A 19,389-nucleotide genomic window follows, 5' to 3' on the forward strand; every position below is an offset into this window, starting at 1 on the left:
TTAGCCACGTGTTGAGCTGCACTATCTTCCTATTCCTAACCTCACTAGCACGTGGCACAGGGAGTAATCCTGAGATTGCAACCGTAGAGGTCCTGCTTTTTAACTTTCTACCTAACTCCCTAAACTGCTGCTGCAGGACCTCATCACTCTTCCTGCCTATGTCGTCAATACCAATATGTACCACGACCTCTGGCTGTTCACCCTCTCCCTTCAGAATGCTTTCTGTCCGTTCAGAGACATCCTGGACCCTGCCACCAGGGAGTCTCTTTCACATCCACAGAAGCACCTATGTGCACCCTTAACTATAGAGTCCCCTATAACTATTGCTCTAGTCCTCTTTGTCACTCCCCTTGACGCCTAAAAACTTGAATCTCGTGACTCTTTCTACTTCGTCCCCATTGATGTAGACAGGGGCATGTTCTCCAATAGCCATGCCAGCACAAATATAATGTTACATGATTAAATAAATATGATGAGGCAGTGACTAACGTTATTGTAAAGCGCTCAATATTCTACAGGTAAATCGTACCAAACAAATCCATGTTGCGGCTTCCCAAGAAGCTCGAACTGTAAAGAGCAAAGTTAAGTTTATCAGAATTTGACTCCGGATGTTTTGATGTTGTGATCGAAGTTTTAGAAAGAAAATCTCAGTTTTTTGAAGCCTGCCAAAGTTGTCAAATATTAGGGGTGGCACGGTGGCCCAATGGTTAGCACTGCTGCCTCACAGCTTCAGGGACCCGGGTTCGATTCCTGGCTTGGGTCACTGTCTGTGCAGAGTCTGCACGTTCTCCTCGTGTCTGCGTGGGTTTCCTCCGGGTGCTCCGGTTTCCTCCCACAGTCCATAGATGTGCGGGTTAGGTGGATTGCCCATGCTAAGTTGCCCCGTAGTGCCAGGGGGACTTGCTAGGGTAAATGTATGGGGTTGTGGGGATAAAGCCTCGATGGGCTGAATGGCCTCCTTCGGCACTGTAGGGATTCTATGATTCTACTTTGGGTGTAGATGGGGATTAATATTCAGTAAAATCAGGAAAAGCAACAAAAACAGCATTGTTTCCATAAATGGCTTCAGTGAAGGGCTGATTTCTAGCCGTAACCTTCTGATATGAAGAAGGAAATAACTGGTACAGTCTGAAAATCGTAACTCATAAAACTTAATTGCTATTGGCTGTGTAAAATGGTTGCCAAAGTAATCCACTTACTCCCTGTTTGCTTATATGTGACTGGCAGGGCTCAGTATGCATTTAGAAATTGCCTTCATCACATCTTTAAGCACCTTAAGTGCTTCAGAGGGTACCCTGCAGAGTTAGTAATCTCGAGGAGAGGACGTGAAAGCAGAGGGTGTCCTGGAAAGTCCGGGAGAGTTGGTAACACAGAAGGAAGAAGGTGTGAAATAGAGAGGGTGTGTTCTGCGGAATTGTCTGGTGGGGGAAAGAGTGTGTGTTGAAGACATTAGCAACAAGGTTTTGTGAAAGAGAAATTGTGCTTGACTAGTGCATTAAAGTTACTTGAGGAAGTAAAGCACGAGGTGGATAAAGAGGAACCTATAGATGGGCTGTACTTCCAAAAGGCACAACTATGGGCAGGACAGGAAGCTGTGAAAAGGACATCAGGAGTTTACAAAGAGATGTAAAACAGAAAATGCTGGAAAAACTCAGCAGGTCTGGCAGCATGTGTGCAGAGACAAACAGAGTTAACATTTACAGTCTGTATGACTCTTCTTCAGAACTAAAGAGAGGGAGAAACGTGATGGATTATAGAAACATAGAAGCTAGAAGCAGGAGGAAGCCATTCAGCTCTTCGAGCCTACTCCACCATTCATTATGATCATGGCTGATCATCCACCTCAGGAACAGGTTCCCACTTTCCCCCCCTATCCTTTGACCCCTTTAGTCCCAAGAGCAATAGCCAATGTCTTCTTGAAAACATAATGCTTTGGCCTGAACTGCTTTCTATGTTCCACAAAGCGGTCACTCAGACCGAGTTTAGTCTAAAGTGCTTCGCACGGTCAATGGGATATTGTTATTTGCTGCAAGGAGAATGGAATTGAGGGAGGTTTTACTGCAGCTGGACGGGACATTGGTGAGACCAGATCCACATCCCCTGTGTGCAGCTCATCTCCTTGTTTAATAAAGGATATAATTACTCAGAAACAGTTCAGAGAATCACTCCATTGGCTCCTGTAATGGGGGATCTTATGAGGAAAGGTTGGGTGTGTATTGGAGAAGAATAAGAGGTGATCTTATTGAAACAGCAAGATCCTGAGAGGAGCTGACAAGGTGGGTGCTGAAAGGGTCCCTTATGTGAGATTCCAGGAGAATTGGTAACCAGTGGGAGATACATCCCGGGGAATCCGGGAGAGTTGGGAACCCGGGAGGCATGTTGGAGGGGCGGGGCTGTTTGCCTGGGGCGGGCGGGGTGAAAGGTCACCGTTGCCATGTCACCGCCTGCGCGTTGCGAGGTGCGCAGTAGACGGACCGGCCGAGCAGGCGGACGCGAAAGGGGCAACAGCGAGCGAGCGGGAGCAGCGCCGGGGGGGGGAGGGGATGGAGTGAGGCGGCGGGGCCGGAGATCCAGGCAGCGCAGCGCGGAGCCCGGCGGCGGGAAAGGGGGCCGCCTTCTGCACACTCAGCCGGAGCCGAGCCCAGCGGGCGGGCTGGTGATGGATCGCCGGCGCGGGGAGGCTTCGGGCTCAGCCACCGGCTCGGAGTCGGGCTCGGCGGCCAGCAGCCCCCAGCAGCCGGCGGACGATGCGGAGCTGGCGCTGGCCGGGATTAACATGCTGCTCAACAACGGCTTCAGGGAATCGGACCAGCTCTTCAAAAAATACAGGTGAGTCAGGCTGGGGATCCGCCGGCCGGCGCTCGGAGCCAATCGGGCTCCATTCGGGATCACTCGGGGTTCGGAGTCGGCGCTCGGAGCCAATCGGGCTCCATTCGGGATCACTCGGCTGGATTCGGAATCACTCGGGGAGACTCGGCTCCGGGGCTCGGCTCCTCCTGCACCAACTTCATCACCCCAGCTTGCTGCCCCTTCACTGCTCTCTCTCTCTCTCTGCTCCTTATTAATCTGATTCTCCACCATCCCACCCTTCATCAGACACACAAAGAGATTGAATCTCCCTTGAGCTCCCATCACGCAAACCAGCTTCCCGTCTATTGACACAAAAACAGAAAAGTGCTGGAAAATCTCAGCAGGTCTGACAGCATTTGTGGAGTGAGAACAGAGCCAACGTTTTGAGTCTAGATGACCCTTTTGTCAGAGCTCCCATCCATTGACTCTGTCTACCCTTCCCGCTGCCTTGGCAAAGCAGCCAGCATAATTAAGGACCCCACGCACCCCGGACATTCTCTCTTCCACCTTCTTCCGTTGGGGAAAAAGATACAAAAATCTGAGGTCACGTATCCACCGCCTGAAGAACAGCTTCTTCCCTGCTGCTGTCAGACTTTTGAATGGACTTACCTTGCGTTAAATTGATCTTTCTCTACACCCTAGTTATGACTAACACTACATTCTGTACTCTCTCCTTTCCTTCTCTATGAACGGCATGCTTTGTCTGTATAGTGCGCAAGAAATAATGCTTTTCACTGTATCCCAATATGTGTGACAATAAATCAAATCAAACCTATCCCCGACCTGCTACTTTGCTGCACCCCCTCTTAACCTAGTAAAGAATCCATCACATTTCTCCCTCTTTAGCTCTGAAGAAGTCTTACAAACTCGAAACATTAATTCTGTTTCTCTCCTCACAGATGCTGTCAGACCTGCTGGGCTTTTCCAGCATTTTCTTTTTTATTACAGAAAGAGGCCATTTGGCTTATTGTATGAGTGCCAACTCTTTGAAGGATCCATCCAGTTAGTCCCACCTCCCCTGCTGTCCCCTTTGTCCTGAAAGTTACCATTAACACCATCCTTTCAGGCAGTGCATTCCAGAACACCACTCATAGTTAAAGTAAATGCCCATCTATTTTTAGTGATCCATTACCGCAGTCAAAGAATTGTTATGACGCAGAAGGAGGCCATTCGGCCCATCATAGTGCGAGCTGTACAAATGAGTGTCATGACTGATTACTGTTCCTTGTAACCTTGCGCATTCAAATAATCCTCTCGTGCTCGATTGAACCTGCCTCCGCTACGCTTTCTTTCTCACGTCACATTTGTTTCTTATGCAAGTATCTACCTCGGATGTCCGAGGTAGGTTCTTTACTCAGAGTGGTTGGGGTGTGGAATGGACTGCCTGCAGTGATAGTGGAGTCAGACACTTTAGGAACATTTAAGCGGTTATTGGATAGGCACATGGAGCACACCAGGATGATAGGGAGTGGGATAGCTTGATCTTGGTTTCAGATAAAGCTCAGCACAACGTCGTGGGCCGAAGGGCCTGTTCTGTGCTGCACTGTTCTATGTTCTGTGCAAACCACTTTAAATCTGTCCCCTCTAATATTTGATCTTTTTATGAGCAAGAACAGTTCCTTCCTATCTACTCTCAAGCCTCCACATGGTTTTGAATATCTCTATCTCAACGGGATAGAAATTGTTCCATTGGGAAGATGCAGCATGGGTTCATGAAAGGCAGATCGCGTTTAACTAATTTACTGGAATTCTTTTGAGGGCATTATGAGCGAGGTGGACAATGGAGAACCTGTGGGTGTATTTGGATTTTCAGAAGGCATTTGACAAGGTGCCGCACCAAAGGCTGCTGCACAAGATAAAGGTGCATGGTGTTATGGGTAATGTATTAGCATGGATAGAGGATTGGTTAACTAAATGAAAGCAAAGAGTGAGGGTAAATGGGTGTTTTTCTGGTTGGCGATCAGTGCCGAATGGTGTGCTTCAGGGATGAGTGTTGGGACCGCAATTGTTTACAATTTATATAGATGATTTGGAGTTGGGGACCAAGTGTAGTGTGTCAAAATTCGCAGATGACACTAAGATGAGTGGTAGAGCAAAGTATGCAGAGGACACAGTCTGCAAAGGGATTTAGATAGTCTAAGTGAGTGGGCAAGGGTCTGGCAGATGGAGTATCATGTTGATAAATGTGAGGTCACCCATTTTGGTAGGAATGACATCAAAGTGGACTATTATTTAAAAGGTAAAAAAAATGCAACATGCTGCTGTGCAGAGGGACCTGGGTATCTTTTGTGCATTAATCACAAAACATTGGTTTGCAGGGGCAGCAGGTAATTAAGAAGGCAAATGCAATTTTATCCTTCATTGTTAGAGGGATGGAGTTTAACAACAGGAAGGTTATGTTGCAGCTGTATAAGGTGCTGGTGAGGCCACACTTGGAGTACTATGTACAGTTTTGGTCTCCTTCAGAAAGGATATACTGGCACTGGAAGGGGTGCAGAGGAGATTCATCAGGTTGATTCCGGAGTTGAGAGGGTTGGCTTATGAGGAGAGACTGAGTAGACTGAGACTATACGGCAATAATCATGGGGGACTTCAACATGCACATTGACTGGCAGACTCAAGTCGGTAAGGGTGGAATGGAGGAAGAGTTCTTAGAATGCTGTCGGGATAGTTTCCTTGAACAGCATGTTACGGAACCGACGAGGGAACGAGCTATTTTGGATCTGGTATTGTGTAACGAGGTAGGTAGAATTAAGGATCTTATTGTGAAGGACCCTCTTGGGTCTAGTGACCACAATATGGTCGAATTTCTGATTCAGATGGAAGAGGAGAAAGTTTGGTCTCAAACCAGTGTCCTCTGTTTGAACAGAGGGAAATATGATAGGATGAGGGATGAATTGGCTAAGGTAGACTGGGAGAGCAGGCTGGCAGGTAGGATAGCTGAAGAACAGTGGAGGATTTTTAAGGAGATCCTTTTCAGTTCTCAGCAAAAATATATTCCAGCAAAAAACAAGGATTGTAAGAAAAGGGAGAACCAGCCGTGGATAACGAAGGAAATAAAGGAGAGTATTAAAATAAAAACAGCTGCGTACAGAGTGGCCAAAAATAGTGGAGAAACAAGTGATTGGGAAAAATTTAAGAAACAACAAAGAGAGACTAAGAAAGCGATAAAGAAAGGAAGGATAGACTATGAAGCTAGGCTAGCAATTAATATAAAAAATGATAGTAAAAGTTTTTATAAATATATAAAAAGGAATAGAGTGGCTAGAGTGAATGTTGGACCCTTGGAGGACGAGAGGGGGGAGTTAATAGTGGGAAATGAGGATATGGCTGAGTGTTTAAATACGTTTTTTGTGTCGGTCTTCACGGTGGAGGACACAAATAGTTTGCCAAATATTAACGATAGAGGGTTGGCAGCAGGAGAAATACTTAATACGATTAATGTTACCAGAGAGGCAGTGCTGGGTAGACTAATGGGACTGAAGGTGGACAAGTCCCCGGGTCCGGATGGAATGCATCCCAGGGTATTGAAAGAAATGTCAGAGGTAATAGTGGATGCGTTAGTGATTATTTATCAAAACTCGTTGCATTCTGGGGTAGTGCCGGTTGATTGGAAAACGGCTAATGTTACGCCGCTGTTTAAAAAAGGAAGGAGACAAAAGGCGGGTAACTATAGGCCGGTCAGCTTAACGTCTGTAGTAGGGAAAATGCTGGAATCCATTATTAAAGAGGAGATAGCAGGGCATCTGGATAGAAATGGTTCGATCAATCAGACGCAGCATGGATTCATGAGGGGAAAGTCGTGCTTGACGAACATGTTGGATTTTTATGAAGATGTGACGAGGGCGGTTGATGGAGGAGAACCGGTGGATGCGGTGTTTTTGGATTTCCAAAAGGCGTTTGATAAGGTGCCCCATAAAAGGCTGCTGAAGAAGATTAGGGCACACGGAGTTGGGGGTAGTGTGTTAAAGTGGATTGGGGACTGGCTATCCGACAGGAAGCAAAGAGTCGGAATAAATGGGTGTTTTTCCGGTTGGAGGAAGGTAACTAGTGGCGTGCCGCAGGGATCGGTACTCGGGCCGCAACTATTTACCATTTATATAGATGATCTGGAGGAGGGGACGGAGTGTAGGGTAACGAAGTTTGCAGACGACACAAAGATAAGTGGGAAAGTGAATCGTGTGGAGGACGGAGAAGATCTGCAGAGAGATTTGGACAGGCTGAGTGAGTGGGCGAGGATATGGCAAATGGAGTATAACGTTGATAAATGCGAGGTTATACACTTTGGAGGAAATAATAACAAATGGGATTACTATCTCAATGGAAACAAATTAAAACATGCTACCGTGCAAAGGGACCTGGGGGTCCTTGTGCATGAGACGCAAAAGCCCAGTCTGCAGGTACAACAGGTGATCAAGAAGGCAAATGGGATGTTGGCCTATATTGCGAGGGGGATAGAATATAAAAGCAGGGATGTCTTGATGCACCTGTACAGGGCATTGGTGAGGCCGCAGCTGGAATACTGTGTGCAGTATTGGTCTCCTTATATGAGGAAGGATATATTGGCATTGGAGGGAGTGCAGAGAAGGTTCACCAGGTTGATACCGGAGATGAGGGGTTTGGATTATGAGGAGAGGCTGAGGAGATTGGGTTTGTACTCGTTGGAGTTTAGAAGGATGAGGGGGGATCTTATGGAGACTTATAAGATAATGCGGGGGCTGGATAGGGTGGAGGCGGAGAGATTCTTTCCACTTAGTAAGGAAGTTAAAACTCGAGGACACAGCCTCAAAATAAAGGGGGGTCGGTTTAAGACAGAGTTGAGGAGGAACTTCTTCTCCCAGAGGGTGGTGAATCTCTGGAATTCTCTGCCCACTGAGGTGGTGGAGGCTACCTCGCTGAATATGTTTAAAGCGCGGATGGATGGATTCCTGAGCGGTAAGGGAATTAAGGGTTATGGGGATCAGGCGGGTAAGTGGTACTGATCCACGTCAGATCAGCCATGATCTTATTGAATGGCGGGGCAGGCTCGAGGGGCTAGATGGCCTACTCCTGCTCCTATTTCTTATGTTCTTATGTTCTATACATTCTTTCTGGTTGTGTCACAGCTTGGTATGGCTCCTACTCTGCCCAAGTCCGCAAAGAACTACAAAAGGTTGTGAATGTAGCCCAATCCATCATGTAAGCCAGCCTATAAGAACATAAGAAATAGGAGCAGGAATAGGCCATCTAGCCCCTCAAGCCTGTCCCGCCGTTCACTAAGATCATGGCTGATCTGAAGTGAATCAGTTCCACTTACCCGCCTGCTCCCCATAACTCTTAATTCCCCTACGGATCAGAAATCCATCTATCCGTGATTTAAACATATTCAGCGAGGTAGCCTCCACCACTTCAGTGGGCAGAGAATTCCAGAGATTCACCACCCTCTGAGAGAAGAAGTTCCTCCTCAACTCTGTCCTAAACTGACCCCCCTTTATTTTGAGGCTGTGCCCTCTAGTTCTAGTTTCCTTTCTAAGTGGAAAGAATCTCTCCACTTCTACCCTATCCAGCCCCTTCATTATCTTATATGTCTCTATAAGATCACCCCTCAGCCTTCTAAACTCCAACGAGTACAAACCTAATCTGGTCAATCTCTCCTCATAATCTACACCCCTCATCTCTGGTATCAACCTGGTGAACCTTCTCTGCACTCCCTCCAAGGCCAATATATCCTTTTGCAAGTAAGGGGACCAAAACTGCACACAGTATTCCAGCTGCGGCCTCACCAATGCCTTGTACAGATGCAGCAAGACTTCTCTGCTTTTATATTCTATCCCCCTCGCGATAAATACCAACATTACATTTGCCTTCTTGATCACCTGTTGTACCTGCAGACTGAGTTTTTGCGACTCATGCACAAGGACCCCCAGGTCCCTTTGCACAGTAGCATGTTGTAATTTTTTTCCATTTAAATAATAATCCAATTTGCTATTATTTCTTCCAAAGTGAATAACCTCGCATTTGCCAACGTTATACTCCATCTGCCAGATCCTCGCCCACTCACTCAGCCTGTCCAAATCTCTCTGCAGACCTTCCGCTTCCTTCACGCAATTCACTTTCCCACTTATCTTCGTGTCGTCAGCAAACTTTGTTACCCTACACTCAGTCCCCTCCTCCAGATCATCTATGTAAATAGTAAACAGTTGAGGCCCCAGTACCGATCCCTGCGGCACGCTACTAGTCACCATCTGCCAACCAGAAAAGCACCCATTTATTCCAACTCTCTGCTTCCTGTTGGATAGCCAATCCCCAATCCACGCTAACACCCTACCCCCAATCTTCTGCAGCAACCTTTTGTGAGGCACCTTATCGAATGCCTTTTGGAAATCCAAAAGCACCACATCTACCGGTTCCCCTCCGTCAACCGCACTAGTCACATCTTCATAAAAATCCAGTAAGTTCGTCAAACACGACTTTCCTCTCATGAATCCATGCTGCGTCTGCTTAATCGAACCATTCTTATCCGGATGGCCTGCTATTTCTTCTTTAATGATGGATTCCAGCATTTTCCCAACTACAGACGTTAAGCTAACCGGCCTGTAGTTACCCACCTTTTGTCTACTTCCTTTTTTAAACAGCGGCGTAACAGTAGCCGTTTTCCAATCAGCTGGCACTACCCCAGAGTCCAGTGAATTTTGATAAATAACCACTAACACATCCGCTATTACCTCTGACATTTCTTTCAGTACCCTGGGATGCATTCCATCCGGGCCCGGGGACTTGTCCACCTTCAGTCCCGTTAGTCTACCAAGCACTGCCTCTCTAGTAACAATAATTGTATTGAGTACCTCTCCTCCTACCAATACTCGATCGTTAACATTCGGTAAACTATTTGTGTCTTCCACTGTGAAGACCGACACAAAAAACCTATTTAAAGTCTCAGCCATTTCCTCGTTTTCCACTATTAAATCCCCCCTCTCGTCCTCCAAGGGTCCGACATTCACTCTAGCCACTCTATTCCTTTTTATATATTTGTAAAAACTTTTACTATTATTTTTTATGTTTAGAGCTAGTTTAGTTTCATAATCTAACTTTCCTTTCTTTATCGCTTTCTTAGTCATTCTTTGTTGTTTTTTAAAGCTTTCCCAATCTTCTAAGTCTCCACTATTTTTGGCCACTCTGTACGCATCGGTTTTTAATTTAATACTCTCCTTTATTTCCTTCGTTATCCATGGCTGGCTATCCCTTTTCTTACAGTCCTTCTTTATCACCGGAATATATTTTTGCTGAGTACTGAAAAAGATCTCCTTAAAAATCCTCCATTGTTCCTCAGCTGTCTTACCTACCAGTCTGCTCTCCCAGTCCACCCTAGCCAATTCAGCCCTCATCCTATCGTACTCCCCTCTGTTCAAGCAGAGAACATTGGTTTGGGACCCTATTTTCTCCCCCTCCATCTGCACCAGAAATTCGACCATATTGTGATCACTCGACCCAAGAGGGTCCTTCACAAGAAGATCCTTAATTCTACCTGTTTCGTTACACATTACCAGATCTAAGATAACTCGTTCCCTCGTCGGTTCTGTAACATACTGTTCAAGGTAACTATCCCGACAGCATTCTAAGAACTCTTCCTCCATCCCACCACATCCAACTTGAGTCAGCCAATCAATATGCAGGTTAAAATCCCCCATGATTATTGCCATTCCGTTTTTGCACGCATCCATTATTTGTTTGTTTATAGCCCTCCCCACCTCAACATTATTATTTGGGGGCCTATAGACCATGCCTACTAGTGTCTTTCTCCCCCTACTATTCCTTACCTCCACCCATAATGATTCCACGTTTTGCTCCTTAGAGCCTATGTCATCCCTCACTACTACCCTGATATCCTTTATTAACAGAGCTACCCCACCACCTTTTCCATCCTGTCTATCCTTCCTAAATGCCTGATACCCCTGGATATTCATCTCCCAGTCCTGGTCACCCTGTAATCACGTTTCTGTAATGGCCACGAGATCATACCCATTTGTGCTGATTTGTGCCATCAACTCATTTACTTTGTTCCGAATGCTTCGTGCATTCAGGCAAAGTGTCCTTATTCCAGCTTTTATCTGGACCTGAATTGTTGAAATGTTATTAACCTCCTCCCTCTTGCACTGTCTATAACCCTTCTCTGTTTGCGAGCTAACTTCCTCGCTCCCAGTCACCTCGTCTCGATCCCCTCCTCCCAACCTATCTAGTTTAAATTCTCCCCAGTAGCCTTAGCCAACCTTCCCGCCAGGACATTGGTCCCCCTGGGATTCAAGTGCCACCCGTTTTTTGTGTACAGGTCACACTTGCCCCTGAAGAGGTCCCAATGGTCCAGGAACCTGAATCCCTGCCCCCTGCACTAGTCCCTCAGCCACACATTCATCCTCCACCTCACTCCATTTCTGTCCTCACCTTCCCGTGGTACAGGCAGCAATCCTGAGATTACTACCCTTGCTTTCCTTCTTCTCAGCTGTCTTCCTAATTCCCTATACTCTCTTTTCATGACCCCTTCCCCCTTCCTACCTACATCAGCGGTACCATAATGTACCACTACCTCTGGCTCTTCTCCCTCCCACCTCAGGATTTCTGGGACTCGCCCAGCGACATCCTGGATCCCGGCCCCAGGGAGGCAGACCACCATCCGAGACTCCCGTCTCCCATCCATTGACTCTGACTACGCTTCCCGCTGCCTTGGCAAAGCAGCCAGCATAATTAAGGACCCCACGCACCCCGGACATTCTCTCTTCCACCTTCTTCCTTTGGGAAAAAGATACAAAAGTCTGAGGTCATGTACCAACCGACTCAAGAACAGCTTCTTCTCTACTGCTGTCAGACTTTTGAATGGACTTATCTTGCATTAAGTTGATCTTTCTCTACATTCTAGCTATGACTGTAACACTATATTCTGCACTCTCTCGTTTCCTTCTCTATGAACGGTATGCTCTGTATACCGCGCAAGAAACAATACTTTTCACTGTTAATACATGTGACAATAATAAATCAAATCAAATACTCATTGGAATTCAGAAGAATGAGGGGGGATCTTATAGAAACATATAAAATTATGAAGGGAATAGATAAGATAGAAGCAGGGAGGTTGTTTCCACTGCCAGGTGAAACCAGAACTAGGGGGCATGGCGTCAAAATAAGTGGGAGCAGATTTAGGACTGAGTTGAGGAGGAACTTCTTCACACAAAGGGTTGTGAATCTGTGGAATTCCCTGCCCAGTGAAGCAGTTGAGGCTACCTCGTTGAATGTTTTTAAGGCAAAGAGAGATACATTTTTGAACAGTAAAGGAATTAAGGATTATGGTAAAGGGCGGGTAAGTGGAACTGAGTCCATGAAAAGATCAGCCGTGATTTTATTGAATGGCGGAGCAGGCCTGAGGGCCAGATTGCCTACTCCTGATCCTAGTTCTTATAATCTTATGTTTTGGGATGGAGTGTTATTCTATTCTTACAACCAAACGGAATAGATTCTCACTTTCCTGCGTTATTCTCCGTCTGCCACCCAGTTGCCCAGTCGATTAATCTGTCTATCTTTTTGTAACCTTGTTGTGTCCTTCTCAGAACCTACATTTGCAGCTAGTTTTATATCATCAGCAAATTTGTGTGCATTACTCTCTCTCTTTAAGTCAGTAAAATAGGTTGTAAATCGCTGAGACCTCAGCATTGATCCTTGCGGCATCCCACTGGTCACAGCCTGAGAATATCCCATTTTGCCTACTCTTTGCTGTCTGTCAGCTCTGAATCTTCTGTCCATGCTAATATATCACCTCAACTCCATGAACCCTTTTCCGTAGTAAAACTATGTAGACTTGTTCTAATCACACTGATTTGTTTTTAAAGTACATTGTTCTGACTTCCTTAATAATAGATTCTAGCACTTTCCCAATGACTAATGAGTCTAACTTATCTGTAGTTCAATGTTTTCTCTCTTTCTCCTTTCTTGAACGGTATTGTTAGATTTGCTAACTTCCAATCTGATGGGGAAATCCAGAAACCAGGGAAATTTGGAAAATCAAAGAACTAAGAACGGCACAGGAACAGGCCCTTCGACCCTCCAACCCTACGCCGATCACGTTGTCCTATCTAGACCAACCACTTATATCCTTCTATTCTCCGTTTGTTCATAAGCCTATCAAGATAAGTCTTAAATGTGACTATCGTATCTGCCTCAACCACCTCACTTGTCAGTGCATTCCAGGCCCCCATCACCCTCTGTGTAAAAAAACTTCCCCCGCACATCTCCATTTCCACTGAACCTTTCCCCCCTTATCTTGAACTTGTGTCCCCTTGTAATTGTCATTTCTACCCTGGGAAAAAGCTTCCAACTGTTCACCCTATCCACGCCCCTCATAATTTTATAAAATTATATCAGGTCGCCCCATAGCCTCCGTCTTTCCAGGGAGAACAATCCCAGTTTATTCAATCTCTCCTCATACCTAATACCCTCTATACCAGGATGTTGCCTGGTATGGGGGGAGGGGTAAACCTTTTCTGCACTCTCTCCAAAGCCTCCACATCTTTCTGGTAGTGTGGTGACCAGAATTGGACGCAGTATTCCAATCATAACAGAACATCAATAATTCTGCAGTTATCTCTTTTAGAACCTTATGATGTAGGCCACTGGGTGATATGTTGGATTTTAACCCTTGAGTTTCTCCAATACTCTATCTCTGGTAGTTATATTAATTTCCTAATTCTTTTTAGTCCCTGGCTTGCCTTGTAGTTTTGGTATGTAACTTGCGTCTTCTACTAAGTAGACAGACACAAAATATTTGTCTTTTCCATTTCCCATGATGCATAATTTCTCCTGTCTCTGTTTCTAAGGGATTGATGTACACTTTAGCAACTCTCTTTTTATATACTTCTAGAAGGTCTGACTATCTGTTTTTATATTCTCATCTTGTTTACATTTTATTTTTCATTCCATTTTTCTCTTTATATCAACTTTGTGGTACCCGTTAGTTTCTACAACACTCCGAATCCTCAGACGTTCTACTATTTCTTGCAATATCATAAGCCTCTCCTTTTGTTCTAATGCTATTCTTAACTTCCTTTGTAAGCCAGAGGGGGTTTATTAAGTTGATTTATTAGTGTCACAATCGGCTTACATTAACACCGCAATGAAGTTACTGTGAAAATCCCCTAGTCGCCACACTCCGGTGCCTGTTCGGGTACACTGAGGGAGAATTTAGCATGGCCAATGCACCTAACCAGCACGTCTTTCGGACTGTGGGAGGAAACCGGAGCACCCGGAGGAAACCCATGCAGACACGGGGAGAACATGCAGACTCTGCACAGACAGTGACCCAAGCCGGGAATAGAACCCGGGTCCCTGGCGCTGTGAGGCGGCAGTGCTAACCATGATTTTTTGTTTCATACTTGTGTGATTGGCTTTATTTAGAGATAAAATTTTTAATTGTGATTGGAATATGTAATTTTCAGTGTGGAATTCAGTAGTATTCTGTATCCTCTGGTCTTTGCCACTTTTCAAAATCCATGATTTTGAACATCTCTTGCCAAATCTTTCTGAACCTTCTCTGCTCTAAGGAGAAGAATCCCAGCTTCTCCAGTCTCTCCCTTGTTAATGAAAAGTCCCTCATGCCTTATACCAAAAGTGAATATCTTTTGCTTTTGCATCATTTTGACTCCAGAATTCAACCTAACGGGTGACCTCTCTTATTTGTTTAAATGAAAGTGAAGGGGCATGGGATACAAGGGGACATTGCTTTGTGGATTCAGAACTGGCTTGCCCACAGAAGGCAAAGAGTGGTTGTAGATGGGTCTTTTTCAGCATGGAGGCCGGTCACCAGTGGAGTGCCCCAGGGATCTGTTCTGGGACCCTTGCTCTTTGTGATTTTTATAAATGACCTGGGTGAGGAAGTGGAAGGATGGGTTGGCAAGTTTGCTGATGACACAAAGGTTGGTGGTGTTGTGGATAGTGTAGAGGGATGTCAGCAGTTGCAACGAGACATAGATAAGATGCAAGACTGGGCGGAGAAGTGGCAGATGGACTTCAACCCAGATAAGTGTGTGGTGGTCCATTTTGGCAGGTCGAATAGGATGAAAGAATGGAAGATCAGAAGGATCTTGGGGTCTGGGTTCATAGGACGCTCAAAGCAGCGTCGCAGGTAGAGGCTGTGGTTAAGAAGGCGTATGGAATACTGGCCTTCATCAATAGAGGAATTGAGTTTAGAAATCAGGAGATAATGCTGCAGCTGTATAGGACCTTAGTCAGACCCCACCTGGAGTACTGTGCCCAGTTCTGGTTGCCTCATTACAGAAAGGAGGTGGAAGCCATAGAAAGGGTGCAGCGGCGATTTAGAAGGATGTTGCCTGGATTAGGTGGCATGCCTTATGAGGATAGGTTGAGAGAGCTGGGTCTTTTCTCCTTGGAGAGGCGAAGGATGAGAGGTGACCTGATGGAGGTGTATAAGATGTTGAGAGGTATTGATAGAGTGGATTCTCAGAGGCTTTTACCCAGGGCTGAAATGGTTGCCACAAGAGGTCACAGGTTTAGGGTGCTGGGGAGTAGGTACAGAGGAGATGTTAGGGGTAAGTTTTTCACTGAGGGTGGTGGGTGCGTGGAATCGGCTGCCGGTAGTGGTGGTGGAGGCGGATTCTTTTCAGAGACTTTTGGATAAGTTCATGGAAGTTAGTAAGATAGAGGGTTAGAGGTAAGCCTAGTAGGTAGGGACATGTTCGGTGCAACTTGTGGGCCGAAGGGCCTGTTTGTGCTGTAGCTTTTCTATGTTCTATGAAAGTTAATTTTGGTTAACGTATTTAGTTTAGTCTCGTATTTTAAAATGTAACCTGATGATGTAAGCTTTCCAACTTGTAGAATTATAACTGTCCATTTCAGTTCATAGAAGTTAATATGAAGAAAATTAGTTCCTATGAGTCTGAGTTGTGGTATTAAATAGGCACCCTACATAATGAAGGAAGGACAGGTGCTTATTCTAAAAATTGGGCTAAATGTTTAAAGTTGTATTTTGTATCAAGTAGATTTGAAAAAAAAAGTTGCGATGAAATACCTGAGGTTACAACCATTGAGAGCTTCTTGTGTGATGTGGAAAGTTTTTTTTAAAGCGTGCCCAAGGATGATGTACCTTGCTATTGTGATTTCAAATCATCTTGCATGATTCACTGAAAAGTTTAGAGAATGCCCATGCATTAAAGTAAATTGAATCTGGTGTTACAGTTCTTTATTCATTTACTGTGGGATTAGATGAATTCTGTTGCTTTGCATCCTATTCCTAGGTGGGCATTTCATTTTCAGTTCTTCGAGTGATTTAAAAAAAAAGTTGCTGTAATGTTGATTTGATTTATTATTGTCACATGTATTAACATACAGTGAAAAGTATTGTTTCTTGTGCGCTATACAGACAAAGCATACCGTTCGTAGAGAAGGAAACGAGAGAGCGCAGAATGTAATGTTACAGTCATAGCTAGGGTGTAGAGAAAAGTCATCTTGAGTGTCATTCTGTCACGTGATTTGTCCTGAAAGAGCAAAGTGAATTTATATCAAAATTTGTATCTGTTTATTGCGTTTTGGGGGTTTGAGTCAGGGGCAGTATTTGAGGCGCATGTTAGAGGTTCTTGCAGAATGTTTAATTGTGTGAATTGCTCTCTTCAAATCATTCGGTTCACTGCACTGCTTCTGCTGCAGTTGTTTGACAAGCCTTTGACTTTTAAGGTGATCTTGATTTAACTGAATGTTGCAGAATATTAAGTAAGTAAATTATACAGAGCATGCCTTGAAATAGCCAATTTCGACCTCATTCAGAAGTGTAAATTCCCCGCAAATGAATGAGTACATTAGTTATAACCATTGCATTTGGTGTTTGTAATATTAGTAAGGAAGCATCCATTTATTGACTGGTGGCCTTCTGGTTGTGTTTCTCTTCTTCCTGAATGGCCAGACATTGACACCGGGTGAAATATGCACTGCAGCAATATGAAAATGCTGAAGTATGCTCTTGAGTAGGATTGCATTTACGTTTAGAAGGGAGTTACAATATAGGAGGGGCCTATAGAATAGTTTCCATGATGCAATCACCAGCCAGTCACAAGATGGAAACAATGTCACATGCTTCTAAAATCTCTCCACTTGCGTCAAACCGAGAACAGTCAGATTGCCATCTAAGTTCCTTGTTTGTCAGAGGTCTTGACATCTAATTGTGCCTGGCACAGTTATTAGATTTATTGTTTTTGGGTTGAATGTTTTACGAGATATCTTATTTCACTTACTTTTATCCCAAGTCTATCCAAATGAAATGTTTATAAATTGGCTTTTACCCGTAAGGGCTTTGGAAGATGCAGAGAAATCTCAATTTACATCGTCAATTTGGGTAACTTCTGTCCTTGACTTAGCCCCATGTTATTTCTGCTGTAGATATCGTGTCTTTTTGAGAGTGAAGTTTGGAAACACTGATGACAATCGTCTGTGGGGCATTTGAGTAGAAATCGGGAGATCGATTGAATGGTATCTGCCACTGGGTTTCATATTTATGTTGCAGCTGTATAAGGTGCTGATGAGGCCACACCTGGAGTACTGTGTACAGTTTTGGTGTCCTTATTTGAGACAGGATGTACTGGCACTGGAGGGAGTGCAGAGGAGATTCGCTAGGTTGATTCCAGAGTTGAGGGTGTTGGCTTATGAAGAGAGACTGAGTAGACTGGGACTATCATTTTAGTATCATCCTATCATTTTTAGATGTATGAGGCAAGCTTTTTTACACAGAGGGTGGTGAGTGCCTGGAACTCACTGCCAGGGGAGGTAGTGGAAGCAGATACGGTAGTGACTTAGGCTTCTGGACAAATACATGAGTAGGATGGGAATAGAGGAATATGGTGCCTAGAAGGGTAGGAGGTTTTTAGTTGAGTCGGACAGCATGGTCAGTGCAGGCTTGGAGGGCCGAAGGGCCTGTTCCTGGGCTGTAATTTTCTTTGTTCTTTGTTCTTTGTTCTTGTACTCATTGGAATTCAGAATAATGAGGGGAGATCTTATAGAAACATATAAAATTATGATGGGAATAGATAAGATAGAAGCAGGGTGAAACTAGAACTAGGGGGCATAGCCTCAAAATAAGTGGGAGCAGATTTAGGACTGAGTTGAGGAGGAACTTCACCCAAAGGGTTGTGAATCTGTGGAACTCCCTGCCCAGTGAAGCAGTTCAGACTACCTCATTGAATGTTTTTAAGGCAATGATAAATTTTTAAATAATAAGTGAGCGGGTGGGTAAGTGGAGCTGAGTCCATGAAAAGATCAGCCGTGATCTTATTGAATGGCGGAGCAGGCTCAAGGGGCCAGATGGCCTACTCCTGCTCCTAGTTCTTATGTTCTGGCGTGGAGTGTTATCATTTAAATCTGCATACCTTCATGAAGATACATGGGAGTGAAGGAATATTGTGTTGTTGTCAAACTTTTCATGTTTAATGTTTTCTTGTTGTGAAAAGGTAATTGGTACTCTTGTGACTCTGTTCCTCCACATTTGATTTAAAAAATACTAAGTCTTTTGAGCCAGGGTTCCATTCTGGGATTTCCCATCCAGTAGTAACATCACCTGGGTTCCAGTGTCTGGCATGTGTCTGCTGCAGTCAACTTAACTCCTTTATGCACCACACAACCCTCCTCCCACTTCATGCCACCCAACATATCCTTCAATAGCTTTCTTCCTCATGCAGTTATTTAGCATCCCCTTAAATATGTCCATTATTTGTTATTTGTCTTGAACACAAGTGGTACCATGTTCCACATACTCATATTCTCTGTGTGAAGAATTAGACTATTATATTGCTTAAACTCAATCCCCAACATCCAAGGATGTACAGATTAAGTGGATTGGCCATCCAAGATGTGTAGGTTGAGGGAATTAGCGGGTAAATGTGTAGGGTGACAGGGATAGGGCTGTGTAAAATGCTCTGTTGGAAAGTTAGTGCAGACTTGGTGGGCCGAATGGCCTCCTTCTGCACTGTAGGCATTCTATTAATCACAGAAAGGAGGAGAGTCAAAGGCTCCTGTTCTGTCATTCATTAAGAACATCTGCATCTCCAATCCATTTATCCTCACTGCTGTTTCCTTGGCCCTCTAATACCCTTACCATGATTAAAAAAACTCTTATCTCAAATTTACACTATCCTTTGTGTGAACACGCGCTTCTTGACATCACCCTTGACAGCCTATCTTTGACCTTAAGGTTATGGCTCCACATCCTGAACTCTACTTGTTCATCAGTTAATCAATACTGAACGGAATGCAGCAACAAACACTTGCATTTATATAGTACCCTTGACGTTGTAAAATGCCCAAGGAGTGTTAACAGACCAGGTTTGAGACTGAGCCATGTAAGAAGGTATTAGAGGAAAGCTTGGTGAAGGAGATAGGTTTTAAAGAGTGTCATAAAGGCAGAGAGAGTGCATTGGAGAGGTGGTAACATTTAAAGAGGGAACTTTAGAGCTTTTGGGAGTGGGGGGGAGGGTGGCTTGGCAACAGAAGGTATGACCACCAATAGCTGAGTAATTCAAA

The 19,389-nt window shown here is 44.7% G+C and overlaps 1 protein-coding gene across 1 annotated transcript in view; it reads left to right on the forward strand.

Annotated features, from left to right (window-relative positions):
• Positions 1–2,557: 2,557 nt before the first annotated feature.
• Positions 2,558–19,389, forward strand: part of ttc39c (tetratricopeptide repeat domain 39C) — a 94,727-nt gene continuing 77,895 nt past the window's right edge. Inside the window, exon 1 of the mRNA XM_078215619.1 lies at positions 2,558–2,829. Coding sequence (XP_078071745.1) covers positions 2,660–2,829 — 170 coding nt within the window. The 5' untranslated portion in view covers positions 2,558–2,659. The remainder of the gene's footprint in view (positions 2,830–19,389) is intronic.

This window comes from Mustelus asterias, chromosome 7 (assembly GCF_964213995.1).
Source record: "Mustelus asterias chromosome 7, sMusAst1.hap1.1, whole genome shotgun sequence".
In the NCBI taxonomy this organism is placed as follows: domain Eukaryota; kingdom Metazoa; phylum Chordata; class Chondrichthyes; order Carcharhiniformes; family Triakidae; genus Mustelus; species Mustelus asterias.